At 41.5% G+C, this 17,269-nt stretch overlaps 1 protein-coding gene across 8 annotated transcripts in view; it reads left to right on the top strand.

Annotated features, from left to right (window-relative positions):
• The window catches only part of LOC147025359 (mutS protein homolog 5-like), a 293,181-nt gene that overhangs the window by 22,663 nt on the left and 253,249 nt on the right, over nt 1–17,269 (top strand). For 5 of the 8 annotated variants that reach the window (XM_085886261.1, XM_085886264.1, XM_085886263.1 and 2 more), the window contains exons 2-3: nt 8,472–8,620; nt 16,888–17,011. In XM_085886261.1, the coding sequence (XP_085742387.1) occupies nt 8,474–8,620; nt 16,888–17,011 (271 nt within the window). In that variant the 5' untranslated portion in view covers nt 8,472–8,473. Of the gene's footprint in view, nt 1–5,766; nt 5,892–8,471; nt 8,621–16,887; nt 17,012–17,269 lie in introns of those variants that run through there. The other 3 variants (XM_085886266.1, XM_085886265.1, XM_085886259.1) reach the window with 2 other exon arrangements.

Below are 17,269 nucleotides of genomic sequence, written 5' to 3'. Positions count from 1 at the left end.
GTGTAACCACCCGCCATGATCTCACCGCAATCTGCTCTCCGAACCTCAGGGAGTGCTGCAATGCCGATGTCCAAACACTTGTGATCAGATGATAACAGAGACAGGTGATCATCCTCTCTTAGGGATAGGATATTCCAGGCACCCACCCGAAGTGACCGCCTCAGGTTGACTCAAGGAGACCGCCGTCTGGTAGACAACACCTTAGCACCACCCCTACACACTCTCCCGCAATCTGACCAGGGAATGTTACCCTGTGGTTTCCCTCCTATCATCAAAGATTGGGGGTCCCGAAGGCTTTACCCCAATCTTGTCATCCGGTGAGCTGCCCTGTGAAGGGAAGCTGCGCAGGAGGTACTCTCACAAAGTGGGTTTTCAGATTTTTTTTTTTTAATGTTTTGCAGAATGAAGGGTCTTACGGTAGCTGGAGTGCAAATACTGCCACCAACCTCATAATAAGAAGTAACTCAACTGCAGGAGGACGTCCACAGACACAGTCGGGCACGAGATATGGATGGCTGTTGGCTCACAAGGAGCTCCTCCGCCCTTTGACAGGTTTTGTTCTTCATCCTGCTGGGTGTCCATATCATACACCCTGCTCACCAAGAAACTTGGTGGGGGAGACAGTTTTGTCACCAACATGACCATGGAACAGGTTAGTACAGGTTTACATGGTACCTGCAGCAAGTCACAAATCTAGTCTGACCTGACCTGAACTTTGAGGGACGCATGAAATATTGAATGATTTTTGGGGGATTTGACCCCTCGTTCATGCCCCCATGAGTGGGGACTTGGGGTCAAAATGAAGATTATTTTCACTCAAAATTTGATATTGGTTCATTCCTGGTGGAACTTTTTGCCATATTTCAATGTTACTTTAGGTGTGATGCGCGGGGAATTGCGATGGCGCACCATTGACTTTGCTCTACTTTTATCTTGCAAAGTAATTCTGATTGCTTTGTTTATTTGAGTCTCTAAAATGTACGTTTGTTTAAGTATAGCTCAACAGAAAGTATTGCTGAATTGTGGAATGCGAGTAAAAAGGCTGAGATAGGCAGTGGAAAGAACAGTTTTCCTGGGTACACCAAGTTTGAGTTTTTGACAACAATCAGAAACAGCATGAACTGCAGTTTAAACTAGAATGGCACTCACTTGAATGCATACCTCCACCAGACTGAACAGTTCACGTTATGGATCCCACTGATAGGCCAGATCTGGATCCGGACAAGAACAAAATGATGAGTGTTTGGATCAGGTCACTTACCCACCTCATCCACCTAGTTTTGTCATAACTCATCCACAACTTTTTTAAATACCATGCGTTTTTAGCCCCATCTCTCATTGGTTAAGAATTATTTAAACTATCGGATCCTGATTCGGATCTTCACCAAAATTGAATCATTTTATTCATGTCACACACCCAACCTGTCGACCAAGCTTTGTCTGAATCAGTCCACAACTTCTTGGGATGTCCCGCTCACAAACAGACAAGCAAACATACAGTGGTGGAAACATAACCTCCATCCACCTTCGGTGCCGGAGGAAATAATGAAACATTAATTATAGGCCACCATTGTAACAACGTACATCTCGGATGAACTGTAGGTGTTCAGGAATGCTGCCGGAAGGATGCATCTTTTTCAACAGCATCAATAACAATCAGATTTGCTGTGCACTGACAGGCAGGTGGCATAAACCAATCTTTATCCAATGTGGGAGTGGGGGGGGGAGGGGGGGATTTTACATGAAGCAACCAAAATTGGCATGTGAATGGAATCAACATAACATTGATCAAAATTTGCTTACCGTCATGGGTAGCAAGGACATCTTGAAGATTCGGGCATTAACCCCTTCGTCGGACCAGAAGAACATTAACTCTTCCCTATTTTTCCTGATGAAGGTTTTGTACCCGAAACATGAACTTCTTGTTTCCCATGGCAGTTAGCATACTTCTATCAATGCTCTGCTGATTCCATCCATTGTTCTACCTGTCCGCCGACTCAGACTGACATTAGCTTTCATGAAGACGAGTTTTCCATTCGAAAGTGGCATAAGGCTCAGGTTTTAGCAAACTGCTAACCAACTTGCTGAAAATTTATTTGGATAATAAGCAGATTAAAGAATCTTGTAAATATTGCCTGATCATGCTTAGAATTTATGTCAACATAAAACAATTAAAAGGTTTTGATTATGCAGGGTGGGCCATTAAAAATGGCAACATTTGATCATTCTGAGATTTTCTTCATGATGAGCTTATAAAGAAATTTCAAATTTCCTTACATTGCCCATGACACAAAATTTATTTATTTAGTTTTTTCTGTTACAGGTATTTGAAATAATAGGTCATTTTAATGTCAAGCAGTGCATATCTGTTTATGACATGTTCAGTGCATAGAAACAAAGTCACTGAAGGACATACAGAGAGCATTTCAGATAAGATTCCCAGTATCTCATGTACCTTCCAACAAAACAATAAAGGTATTGGTGTGAAGGATGAAAGATAGTGGCTCAATGTATCATTGAATGAACTATAGGTTCATTTTTGCGGATAAGGGTGGTTCAGGACGGAGTGTTTGTGTCCTTGTCCCAGAGACTGTTGAAGTTCTACGGAGATGCATCAAGACAAGTCCACACGGATCGACCAAAATTACTCAGCTGAAACAGGAATCAGTTTCACTTCATTTCGATGAATATTGAAGGAAAACATTTGGCATCTTCCTCATTAAATCCAGCTTTTCCAGGCACATAATTAAAATGATCACAGAAGATGGGATGAATTTTGTAACTGCTTTTTTGAAGCATTGGAAAATGAAGACCTCAGTATCGATGACATAGTTTTCTCTGATGAGTGCCGTATTTATATTAATGGGATTATGGATAAACAGAATTGGACATTTTGGGAGACTGGAAAAGCCACAAGAATATGAAGAAGCATTACTTCACTCTCCAAAAATCGTCTGTTGTGGATTGACAATGTCACAAACCTACGGTCCCTATTCTTTTGAACACGTAAATGCTGAAATGGCTGTAACTGTGACATCAGATCATTATCTTCACAAGCTGAAGACTTAGCTAGGGAACAGGGGGAGAAATAATGAAAATATCTCGTTTCAACAATATGGAGCCACATCCCACATCTCCAATGAATGTCTTGCTTGGCTCAGGGAAACATTCCCTCATCACCTTATCGGTCACAGAACTGAATTCCCATAGGCCCCCGGATCCCCCGACTTATCATCATTGGATTATGTTTTTGTGAGGATTAGTCATAGGGAGAGTGTTTCATTTTAAACAAACCACAATTGATGATTGGAACGATTCAGTTATTATCCCCCGCCAACCAACGAAGTTGGCGGGGGATATAGAAATGGGTTCCGTCCGTCCGTCACATTTCGTTTCCGGAGCTTAACTACAAATCCCCTCAAGATATATTTACGAAATTTGGTACACATATCAAGCAAGTGGTGAATTGGTGCCTTTTGATATTTTCTAATTTATAGGTCACATGGTTTGGCAGTCATGTTGGATTCAAGAAAAAAATATTAAATAATGTTTTCTCTGAAATCACACATAACCTAACGAAGCGAAAATTTGCAACTATCATCTTCCATCATGTCTGCATACATAGTAAAAATTATGATGTCACAAGTCACATGGTTTGGTAGCCATCTTGGATAGAAAAACGCACCTCATCCGATTAACACGAAACTTCACACGCTTATTCCACTGTAGGATTGGAGGCAGAATGTAAATTAATGATGTCATAGGTCACATGGTTCGTCAGCCATCTTGGATTGAAAATTAATAAATTTTAAAAATCTTCTCCAGAACGGCTGGACAGATTGAGGCAAAATTTCACATACACTTTCCCCAAGACATCCTTTCAGAAGTTTGTTAATTTCTAATTAATAGGTCACATGGTTTGGTGGCCATATTGAATTTACCCTAAAACCTTCAAACATCTTCTTCTCCAGAACGGCTGGTCAGATCAAGGGGAAACTTCACATACATATTTCACAAGCTTAGGGAATATAAGTTTGTTCATCCTCATTTACTATGGCGGGGGATATCGAAGACTTTGTCTTCAACGGATGCTAGTTCAGATTATCTTGAGCTTTACAAGACACCCTTCATAAAGGAATGCATAACCTGTTGCTGTGTTTAGGAAAATGTGTAGAACAAAGGGGAGGTCACATTGAACATGTGGTTTTAGTATTGAAACTTGAGGATTGTACAAATATTTCTCGTTTAAAAAAAAACTGCTTTCATATTTGTCGCCGGTGCTGAGTTAACGACTTTTTTTTGTTTGTTTTATTCACCTTTTTATGTGGCGCGCCCTATATATCTTGCCATACTGGAACTCTGGCATATGTGTGTTCTGTATGTTGTATGTGTTTATGTATTTATCACCTACTCCCCTGAGAGGATTTGACTGAGGAAGCTGAAATTTTCAGGGATTGAGGAGGGCACCCTGTTGGCATTTTCTTCCTTTAGGGGAGCAGGGTGCAATTGGAATTATCCAAGCTGTACTCATGTTTTTGCTTCATGTACGTAACCCAGGTTATTTTTATTTTATTTTTAGGAGCGATCGAGGCAACGGCCTGTTGCCTATACACTGCCCAAATAAAGGGACGTGTCAGATGAACGTGTTGCACGCTTTGATAAAGATCACCCATAGCCATAGGATGGGTACTCTGCTCGTGTTTCTACAAATATAGAAGCAATAATGCAACCTGGTGGAATTTTGGGACATTTTTTTTTTCAGCCGCCAATCTGGAGGTCACAGCATAACTCGGTGTTAGCATCCTTGCCTTTGAGCTGTTTTGTCTGTTTGATTGAAGATTTGTGGCCCAACTATAAACTGCCGTTCTGGTGATTTAGAGGTATGGCATTGTAATGGAAAAGTACATCATCTTGATGAGGGAACATTCAGCTTGTTGTCCCATCAGCTATAATTTGTTCCTTGAAGATCCCACATTTCCTTTTTGAAAAGAGTCGGCCATTGTTTGACAGTTTTCTCATTATCTAGTTCTGCTTGGTAATTTCTGACTTCTGGGTACATTCATGATCAGATTTCTCCAAACATCCCTAACCTGCACTGCTTCCAGAAGCATTGGCAGAGACAGCTTAGTTGTAGCCTTTACCCCATCCATCCAGCACATACAAGGTCTGCCTCTTCCTCTTCCTCTTGTCCCCTCAATCATACCCAGCATGGTTAACTTCTCAAGACTTTCGTTTTATACACACATGATGTGTCCAAAGTATGACAGTTTCTGTTTTGACATCAGTGCTTCTAATGTACATGGTGTATAATTTCTTCAAACACTGATTTGTTTGTTCTTCTTGCAGTCCAAGGAATTTTTAACATTAGTCTCCAAAACCAAATTCATAAAACTGTCAATCTTCTTCCTTTCTCTCTTATTCATTGTCCACGATTCACATCCATGCATTGTACCTGCAAATACCAGAGTATTCACCAGCCTTCTCTTGGTTTGTTTTGTTATATCTTTGTCTTTCCAGATCCTTGTCAATCCTGACATTGCTTGTCTCCCAAAATTTTCCTCTACATTCGCTACTCATTTCAATCTTAGAATTCAGGAAGATGAAACGTTCCACTATTCCCACGTGATCATCTCCCAATCTGAACACATCGATCTTATCAGTTGACAAGATTTTATTTCTTAGGTTTAAATATGGACTGGCTTTTTCACTTTCCCTCTTCACTCTCTGCAGCAGTTTCATCAAGTCCTCTTTACTTTCTGCCAACAGCCAACACAGTGGTGTCATCATCATACCTTGGATGGTTAATACAGCTTCCTCCAATCCTGACTCCAACGTCTATGTCATCCAAGTTTGATTTCCTCATGATGTACTCACTATAGGAGATTGAACAAGTAAGGTGGAGAGGATTGCACCCCAGTCTGACCCCTTTTCCAATTCCAACCTTTCTGTCTTTCCATACTCTGTTCTTACTGCAGCTTCTTGTTTAGTTGTTGCTCGACAGTACTTGTACAAATTATCAATTGTTGTCCTATGGTTTGTGCTGGAGAAGGGGACCAGGGCACACTGCATCATCTACAGCCAGGTGTTGAGAGAATAACCAAATTTCACCACCTTGCTGAATGGGTATCCTGTATTTGCCGTTGCATTCAGCAAATGTTTTTTCTTGTGATAAAATGTATTTCCACCCGACATTTCTAGATTTAATTGCACTGCTATTTTACAGGCCAAGGGCCATCCTTCAATAAGTTCATTGCCAGCGACGAACATATGAGAGCAATACTCTGAGACTATACGTCCATTTTTAAGCTGTTTCACTTCAAATACAGCGGTTGGGCATTCGGTGTTATTTTTCTGTTCATTGCAAAAAGGCTATTTTAGTCAGAAATGAAGAACTTAAGGAAACAGGAATGATTTGATTTACTCTTGTCATTAATTTTGTACAAGCATACTTCATGTTCCACCTTCGAGATATCAACTCATGAGCTATGGTTTATTCATATTTGTATTTGATTTTAGAGTGATGCATTGTGAATGAAACATTTTTTTGCTTTTGGGTTTTATCCGCATGCTTTTTAAAAAAGAACCCAATGTTAATATTGCAATCAGCTCCGTCCATTTGTCTGTCTATCCGTCCGTCACTCTATCTCCTCCTAAACGGCTGTGCAGAAATTCACCAAACTTGCTAGTTATGATCATCAAATGGCAAGAAGTTGTGAGAGCGGTATCGTTTTTGGCCACTGGGGTGGGGTCAAAAGGTTAACCACCAAAAATTGCAATTGAGGCACATTTTTAAACCTTTCTTTAATGAAACTTTGTTTGTGCAATCAAATTGGGGAACATGTGTAATATGTAACGATTTTTGGATTCGACCCCCAGATCATGCCACAGGGCTAGGGGCTAAGGATCACGGGTAAAAAAAATTGGGGAAAAAAATTAATTCAACTTTGCTTTCGGTGGGAAGCATTGGGATTTACTGCTATCGACTTCGCTCTCGTTAAATATACTTATCGCAAAATTATGATCTGTGGTTGTAAAGGAAGATGAATGAAGGCTTGCTTTTAAATATGTCGGACAATATTATGGATATAGGCCGTTACAACCATGCTTTTTAAGTAGGGAATGCTTTCGTGGCTAAGAATCAATCCTAGGCTGGTTGCCACTCAGTCATCGGGTGCAGAAATGTCCAATGAGTTGCCAAGGGGATCAAACCCATTACCAGTTTAGATACAACAATGCTACTTATCCACTCCTCCATGAAGCTGCTCTGCAAATGTGTTGCTGCACAATTCATGTTCTCAAAAATGATTTTGTTCCTTATGGAGCATTCATTCATTTGTGCACATTACTTGGCTGCGAATTGAATGATTTCTGGCGGTGTTGCCGATACAGTGGTCCACTTAGGTTAAGCCAGTGTTTTTGAATGTGCCCAGGATGCCAGCAGCAATCCCCTACATTTTTGCAAGTTACACTTTGGGGTCTTTAATGTCTACCAGCGGCAACCAATTCTGGCATACATGTCTCCTGCTTACCATTCCACATGACGAGCAATGCAATCATTCATGCAACAAATGCTCTGCCTGTGGAACACCAGGATGAGAGTTTATAGTCTGACTAGGAATAAAACCTAGAGTAGACAACTCAAAGGCAAGTCCACTACCTCAGAGCTATGCTATCAACCTATTTATAGAGCATTGAAAGATTTAGATCACATTCAGCTATGAATCCTGTGTGACACGTGTCACTTCCAGGGCGGTCGGTCAAGCATATAATTGTGGACCTTGTGCACTATTACTTCGAAGAACTGAAATGGAATGTCACACACAATTAGCCTGCGTACCTGGAGTGCATACATTAACAGAACTTTTAATGACACATTTCTGAATCTGAACCCAGTTCAGGTACAACACAATTACATCAGATAATTGCCTTTTCTCACCATCATTTTATGATATACATCTGAGGCCTCCCCTGCCATAATCCCACCGACTGTGCGACGTCATGGAACTCTCCATATTAGCCTTTTATTCGGCTCTGCTGGGCATGCGTCAGTGGATCTGATGTCCTTAGCACTTTACACCATGTTCAGCTGGTCTAAAAGCTAGTGTTTTACTTGTCATACTTGGCAATTACGCAATCATCGTTTGTGATTCCTTAGACACACACGCTGTTGTCATTGAAAACTTTTACAATTACAGCAGCACTATCTGTCTTCCTTTGACATACTATTGACATTAATACTTCTAACTGCTTTAAAAGCCACGGCACTTTCGACATTAGTCAGCCCAATCATTACCATTCTACGTATATATTAATTTTCAGGTTTTATGACTCTTCATGCAGATGTACGATAAAACTTTCCATCTGCCGTTTTAGCCTATTTCCTCAAATATATTTGCTTTCTGTCATGGCTGATCTGTTTTATGGGACCACTCCCCACCCACCCACCCCCCCCTCTATCCACCCCTCCACAGAAATGGCTGAATGTGGAGATATGGCCGTTCCAGATACCATTGGCTATTCTCCTCCTGACTCCTCCATTACAAGCTTCGATGTGCGGAGGATCCGTAAAAGGCCTACAAAGCACTTCATTCTCGATGACAGCAGTGAATGTACATCAATGGTTTGTGTGCTGCCTTTACACAATTGGCTTTTCTTCAGCACTTGTGGATGATTGTCAGTTGATATATTTTCAGTGTGGTTGAGAAGATGTGGACAGTGCAAACCTTGAGGCCAAGTTGAAACAAAATGCCTCTCTTTGCTACTCTCAACCATCTCAATTCTCATTAGCAGAAATCAATTCCTGGACCTTGATTGATACTGAAAATGCAACTACTGTATTTTGAGTACTGTAGATGACTATTGCGATATATAGCTGCTCTTTATGGTGCAAAAAGGTCCTGACGTAAAATACTTTGAAGACAAAAAACTAAAATGGCAGATACACAGCACATGCCAAAATCATTTATTTTAATGCTTTGACAAGTGCCACATGTAATGTCACTTTCAAGCCCATCAACAAAGATGTGTTCATCTGCTGATAAATTGCAATCTGCACATGACAACGGTTGTTTCATCACCATCAACATCATCATGATCAGCTGGTGATGCGTGACGCGTCATGGGAGATTGAGTCCGAGGTTGGTGTGACAAGGGCTTCCACATTGTTGGCAGATCCAATTCATGTTGACGGTACGACGGTAACAGTGAGGTGTGAAGGGGTGTGGTGTCTCTTGTTGTCACCATTTGGTTTCAGGTCTTATATTTTCTATGTGCAACAAAATATAAGACCTGAAACCAAATGGTGACCACAAGAGACACCACACCCCTTCACACCTCACTGGTACCTCACCACACCCTTTCATACCTCAACAGACCAGGGTGGTGTAATTCTTACCAGACATCTCAATCAAGCATCAGAATGAAATTAAATAACTCTGAAGTATGCATTTTTCAGGATGTCTCTGCTGAGCATGGATCAGCCTTTTCTGCATCAGTCCATAGCTGACTCCCAAAAGACCAGTTGTTTCGGGATAAGTGAGTTATCTATTCTGGTTGCACATCCTGGCCTGCTAAGCTGGCCAGAGACAACAGTGTTTTGAGATCGTGCTTCAATGGTGACATGATCCAGAGGATGACGTGGAAATAACGCTGACATAGTTGACAAAGGGCGATAGTATGCCTCCTCTTGCATAGGATCAAAGATTCTGAACCATAGGGAAAGGCCATCATCATAACAATGTTTCATACAATTTTGTTCTCAGTGTAATGTGATTGGATCTCCACAATCATTTTCAAAGACAGTCATGCAGTTAAAGTTGGTGTACTATTTCAATATCAATTGAGCAGTTTGGACACTTTGGAGATCAAGTTGTTTAAACTGATTTACAATATTCAATTAATTACATTTGATCAATATGGGAGTAACCATGGGATTCCTGCAAGTTTTCAACTCGGTTTATGTTGCCCAATTATTATTTAGACAGTCAATAATCAGCAAAGAAACTTCTGAAGTTCTGCATTTGTATTGATGATGATAGCACAGTCATCATCATATTGCAATTGTTATTTTGATTACGCAATATATAAACTTTTTTTAAAACATGATCTAAGGCTTGTAGTGCAGTGAATCGCCGAAGTGCTCCAGTTGGTTCACCCTGGACTGGTCCCTTGGACCAGATCCCGTGGTTTTACTCCTGTATGGTCCTTGCCAACTCGGTGGCTTTGGGTTCGTTCCCTGTGGGGGCCTGGACTCACTAAAGGCCAGACGCATCGCTGGCCTGGGCTTCGCTTGCCTACGGCTCCCAATGGGATGCCGATTTGGCTTGCTTGTCCCGACCCCGGCTGGTGGGGGTTAGAGGGTCTGAGCAGAATCAGACTCTGCAGATGGGTTCCGCCACTCCTACTTGATCATGTCTGACCTGCACTCCCTTCAGCAGCTCAGTTCCACACGTCCCAGGGATGCCAGACGTTCTTTGAGATCACATGACGTCCTTCCAGGCCACGGACTACATCCTAATGATGGGTGTAGATCCTGTGAAGTGCTGGTGAATTTCGCCAGGAACCGTCGCCGGGTGCATCTCGAGGCAGCTTCAGTGGCTCCGGACTTGGTGGAAATCGGCTAGGGGAGTTGAACCCCAAGTGCTAGTCCACCAGATCCTGGAGTGCCTGCGCAGCCTGGAGACCCATGCACTGGTATGGGCCAAGCTCGAACTAGGTGCCAGTGTGGTGAGGGAGAGGGGAGGAGTTCCCTGCCCCATCCCCTTGCGGGAATGGGACGGTGTTGGCTGAGCGCCATCTCGCGACGGCACTGGAGTGGACCTGATAGACCTGGGGTGGACCTGATAGACCTGGGGTGGAGCCAAATCTCCCCCAACCCTCCCCCCCCCCCACATACACACACATACGCAGACATACAGATGATCATACATGACACAACAAAAGACTGTTAGATGAGACAAACAGCCACTGAGCTTGGGGAAAGTGCCGTCACTTCCTGGGGTACTGTAGGTACTAGCGCTGTAATAACAATGGCACCACTTTTCTCACCGCACTCAGCAGGACATTTCCTCAGGAGGAATTTCCTCCTCCCTGTGGATGCCAACCTATTGTATTACATGACCATTGAGTTGCACTTAAACCACATTGTATTGAACAGGGCATTGTGTTAGAAGCAAAGGTGAAGACTTTCAGTTGCATCTCTAAAGTGGATGCTTTTCCATGAACCTCCTTTTACATTTACAACTAGAGAGTTCAGAGAACTCATTACCCCACGCAATCTTGAGATAAATATAATAATAATATAACGAGAGGAAAAATATAATGCAAGAACACGGGCAGGGGGTTAACGAGCGGCAAATTTAATTGCTTGTGATGATGTAAAATGCTGTAATATTTTTTCCAAGTACTGCTAAACTGAAGGGTTTTGAAAGTTGCAAGAGGGCGATTTGTGTTTTGTCGTGTTCAAGTACCGTATGTAATTAAATTGAAATAAAATAAAGATGTTGCAGGATGTAAAAAAAAACCCCAACAATTTCAGAAGTTTACCACCGTTTATGCAGTCACCACCTTATTTTGCACTTTACATTAGTTTACATACCCGTTTGTGTTCTTTTTGACATCCTTAACAACAGTAAGTTTCCTTTCCTGTTTGGAAAGATTTTCGATTTGGTTTCACTGCCAGAAAGGCAGACAGAGTAAAAAAAATTATCTCACTCGTCTCTGTGCACATGCAATCAGAACAAATTCAGAGCCAAAGTTCTAAACTCCAGGTAGGTTTTCTGATTCATGTTCTGATTCGTGTTCAGAATATAACATTCAATTGAAATTAAGTTGTTCCTCGATCATAAACTGATGTTTACAGACAGACAGACAGACTGAACAAACTGCTTAACCCCGTTTTACACTTCACGTTTGCAGGGTAACTGCATGTACTGTATGCCATTCAGATGCAGCTGAAGACCTTCACTTGCATCTGTTTTCAAAACATTTACAGATGTGATGTTTACTTACAATGAAAGCATTTTCTCGAGCTCGTACAAATATACTAAATTGTATTTCCAAAAGTAATGGATTTTATCAACTAAAAGTTGAAAAGAGTACGTTAACCATGATGGGAAACTAAGTGCAGCTGGGAAACTAAGTGCAGCTGGGAAACTAGAGGCTGGAGTCAAGATTGGAGGAATGTATATATCAACAATCTAAGTTATGCTGATGATACCACTGTTGTCAGAAAGCAAAGATGTCTTGATTTAACTGCTGCAGGGAGTGAAGAAGGAAAGTGAAAAAGCCGGTCTTTATTTAAATCTTTAAAAAAAAAAGACAAATCATGTCAACCCTGAAGATCGATGTGTTCAGATTTAGAGACGATCATGTGGAAATAGTGGGGTTTCATCTCCCTGGGCTCGAAGATTGCAGTGAGTGGAGAAAGTAGAGGAGAAAATAATTGTCGTTTAGCATTGGAGAGAACAGCAATGTCAAGATTGTCAAAGATCTGTAAAAACAAAGATGTGACAAAACAAACCAAGAGGAAGCTGGTGAATGATCTGGCATTTCCAGGTACAAGGTATGAATGTGAGTCATGGGCAATGAAGAAAAGAGAAAGGAAGAAGATTGACAGTTTTAAAATGTGGTTTTGGAGACTAATGTTAAAAATTATTGGACTGCAAGAAAAACAAACAAATCAGTGTTTGAAGGAATTAGACCAACATGCACATTCGAAGCTGATGTTAAAATTGAAACTGTTATACTTTGGACATACCATGCATGCAGATAACGAAATTCTGGAGAAGTTAATCATGCTGGGGATGGTTGAGGGAAAAAGAGGAACTCAGACCTTGTATGTGTAGGATCGATGGGGTAAAAGCCACACCCAAGCAGTGCAGGATCGGGATGTTTGGAGAAATCTGATCATGAATGTCACCATAAGTCAGACACGACCTGACGGAACTAGATAGGAGTAGCTGTTCTTTTGAGCTTTTGCTGATCGTAAGAGCAAAAGAGGTCTCACAAGGGGATAATGCTCAAAACATCAGCCACACCTGATTACCCATCCAATCCCCTCCCTGCACACCTCCACCACCACCCCCAGCAAATCTACACTTGTTAGACTTTAGTTGATAAAAGTTTTGTTGAAAAAACAGAACCCATACTATTTATTATAAAATCCACATTTATCACTCAAATGGCACAATGTTTGGCACAGATTACCTTGAATAGTTCAGGACTAACTGTGCTTAAATGACGTGGTCCAAATGTTTGCCACGGCACTGCAAGCACACATGGATTTGACAACCGAACCCGAACCCTTTCCTTCATTATGTAATAAGTAGATGGCACGTACACAAGCTGTTTTGTTTTTTTTTCTTTTGATAATGTAGTTGACTGAATAGGAAATACATTCGTGACTTACCTGCATTCATCAGCGTAAATTATTTTTGGCACTTTCACTTGATTCATCCAGATTAAGAGATGCGCAAAAGAAAATGTACGACGTAAAAACCTGGCCAGAAGGCAAAGAGAAGCGTTGTATTGGGAGCATGTCTGCTCTGTAAAGCTGGCAGTTCGCCTTTCCCGTCCAGATTTTGATATTGTGTTGGCTTTGCGTCCAGCTCTAACTGGTAATTTTAAATGAATATAAATTTTTTCTCGGTTCCTTTTTATTATTATTATTTATATGTGTTGGGTTCTGACTTCTGATTTACAGTATATATACATTCAATCAGAGCACAGAATATATTTGGCTGACCTCCCCTGACGTCCTCCCCAGCATCATCCACTCCATATCCCCTCCACCATTCCCCCAACCCCCCCCCACTACCCTTGATCCACCAACACCCCACACTAACCCACACCCACCATTCCCCCCTTCCCTCACTCCCAGAGAAAACAGGCATGGTAAAAGATGCCTATGCCTATGCCTCTGCAGCGATGTGTGGTGAAGCGTGCTGATCCACACTTGTTCTCGTGATATTCGTTTGACAATTTCAAGACAAAAGCTGAAATGGTACAGAAATAAAGACGGAAGCGATTAAAAAACCCAGCCGTCTCATGCTGCATGGCAGATAAGCTGATAAAGCCCTATTTGTATTTACTGTGACTTTGACCTGAAACATTTTGGCCCCAATTATTAATGTATTTTCCTAATTCTCATAATAAATGTTTGTTCAAAATTTAATGCCTAAAGCTCAAATGGTAAAAAACTTATGACATGGACACACACACACACACACACACACACACACACACACACACACACACACACACACACACACACACACACACACACACACACACACACACACACACACTTACAAAACGCCTCTCCCGCTACATGGCAGACAGGCTAATGATGTTTCTACCTATGATTAAAAAAAAAACTGCTCAGGAAAGGCATGTACTGATAAAAGTGCTTTTTATATGAAGTCCTTTATTCCTCCAAAACTCTAATTTACATTCAGCTCACATGTCCTTAAAACCTGCTGTGCTGCTCCTTTGCATCCTCTCTCTGCTCTTTTCACCCTCTCATTTTCCTTGTCATTTTCCACCTGCTTGGAAATCTGCCAACATCACTACATTACATAAAAATGTGCAAAAACTGATCCCCTTACCTCCAGACCTATCAGATTACTGCCAATTGTCAGCAAGGTCATGGAATCCATCATCGCCTCTGACATTAAATCCTCCCTCTTCCTCTTCTCTTCAATGGCTTGATCTCCGATCATCAAATTGGATTCAGACCAGGAGACCCTCAATGTCAGACATGAGTTCAGGGCCATCTCTCTGAACATATCTCGTGCGTTTGATGTAGACTGGCATCCCATGTTTCTCTCCAAACTGTCTGCCTCTGGCATCCAAATACATAGCTTACTGACTTCCTCTACTCTCATAATCAACATATGGATCTCAGTGGAATCCTTGCAACTCTTCTCCCTGTCAAGGCCGAAGTGCCCCAAAGCAGTGTTGTGGTCCCAGTCCTATTCCTGATCTTCATCAATTATCTCTCTAGCTCTCTGGAAAATCCTCTTTATTTGCTGATGACCCCCCTTCTGCCATGACATCCCTCATCTTCTCGACAAAATCATCAGGTGGTCAAACATTTGGAATATGTCCTTTAATTCTGACAAATCTCATCCTCTCACTCTCTCCAAAAGGACCATCTGGCACACCCTGCTATCTACTTTCTTAACAATCCTCTTGAGGAAGTTCAGTCATTCAAATGCCTGGGTCTCACTGTCAGCCATGATCTTTCTTGGGCAAACCACATTTCAAAGTTGGCCTCCAAAACCAACCATTGACTGGACATCCTCCTTTGTACAAAGTCCTTCCTTGGCATACCTGTACTCCTATCCACCTACAGGCCTTCATGCACAGCTTGATAGAGTACTGCTCTCCCTCTGGGCTGGCTTCCCTGCTTCACATCTTGCTCAGCTTTGCACTGTGGAATCCAAGGGCAATAAGATTATTTGAATGTCCTGCGATGAAGCTAAGTCCATGGGCTTACCACTATGCCATCGCAGACAGGTTGGTGGTCCCTGTCTTCTCCCACTTCCTTTCTGGTCTTGCACCATCTGCTCTTTCCGTGCTTTGTTCCCCCCCCCCCCAAGGTTTCTGTAGTGCTCACATGGTTCACCATAAACCCCCTTTTCGTAAAACTACCAAAATCCAGGATCACTCCCTTTTGTTGTTCTGCTTCTCCATGAACTGAGACCTTTTGTATCGCTAAAATGTGGCTGAGTGTGTCCTCCTACAATATTGTGCTGTCTAAAGCATATTTGGTTAACTTATTGATTCTTTAAACTGGTGCTTCTTTAAAATATTTTTGTGATACTTGAGAATTTAACACTTTTAATACAACTTACACAGCATTTCAAAATTTTAACACCATAGTTATGAATGCAAAAATGTTACTGTCTGAACAAACAAGTTCAGTGTCACAATAATGAAGCAGAGTTAAACAACAACAGGGGGAAAAACAATTGATAGTTGACATCGTTTCTGCAAACACTGTGCCAGAGTGTGCTTATGCAGGATTTTTGGTGAGATTTCTGGGAAATTCTCCTTTGGAATTGTCACTGATTGAGTAGCCTCATGACTGCTGAGGGAATTACATTCTTTGTGATGCAGCTACAGTGTAAAGACACCACCATGTTAAAATTACACCATTCTTCTGGAAACAGCTCTGATAGGCAGCTCCCTTCATAAATTTATATTCACTGATTTGAATTGGATAATTTGATTGATTCGATCATTCGAGTATTTTGAAAGTTATACCTGTCACCGAAGGCAGATGGAGGTTATGTTTTCACCCCTGTCTGTTTGTCTGTTTGTCTGTGAGCAGGATATCTCAAAAAGTTATGGACGGATTCGGCCGAATTTTGGTGAACAGGTTGGGTGTGTGACAAAGTCAAAATGATGAGATTTTGGTGAAGATCTGGATCTGGAGACAAGAATGTTTTACAATTTTTAAAGTGATTCTTCACCATTGAGAGGTAGGCCAAAAACGATATGTAGAACGATATTTCAAAAAGTTCTGCACGAGTTGTGACAAAACTTGGTGGATGATTTCGGTAATTGACACATCAAGTTTATGAGGTTTTGGTTGAGGTCCGGATGCAGATCCGACTGATCAATGGGATACAAAACTTAAACTGTTCAGCCTGCCAGAGGTATGCGCTCTACCGAGTGCCATTCTAGTTTTAATGTCATGTGATTGGCACCTCAAGCCCCACTTCAAAATAATCGTACAACCTGCTTTTGAACATATAAAAGTACTGCAAGTTACATTTATTTTCTCTATGTACATGGTGTTAATTACTCTACGTGTCCAAATCCTCGACTGGTCGGCTCAGAGTTGGGGTTGTTATACCAAATCTTCTTTATTGCATGTAGGTATATATGGCTGTCGTTCAGCAATCCAGCAGGATCGGCCTCGCTTACTATGACAGTGAATACGCAGTGATCCACATGATGCCAGATGTACCGGAGAATGACGACGTGAGCATCTTGCATAAAGGTATTGTCACCTTCCCGAATACTCGTGATTAAAGTACTTATTATGATTGTAATTTTAATAAACCTGCTGTCTGCACATAATATTTAACAGAGTACAATATTTTTAATGTTCCAATCAATTACGTTTCTTTAAAAGCATACTTGTTGACGAGTTATCAATGGACCACATCCAAAAATGTCAACATATGCTATGTTCCTGTATGATGAACATGCAATTTATGTCTGGTGTTGGCTTAATGGTAAGGGTGGTGGGCTTGGG

Source organism: Eptatretus burgeri, chromosome 6, assembly GCF_056783735.1.
Source record: "Eptatretus burgeri isolate ZD-2024b chromosome 6, Ebu_testis_v1, whole genome shotgun sequence".
In the NCBI taxonomy this organism is placed as follows: Eukaryota; Metazoa; Chordata; class Myxini; order Myxiniformes; family Myxinidae; genus Eptatretus; species Eptatretus burgeri.
Note: the sequence above shows the minus strand (reverse complement) of the source record. Positions and strands in the feature narration are given on the sequence as shown.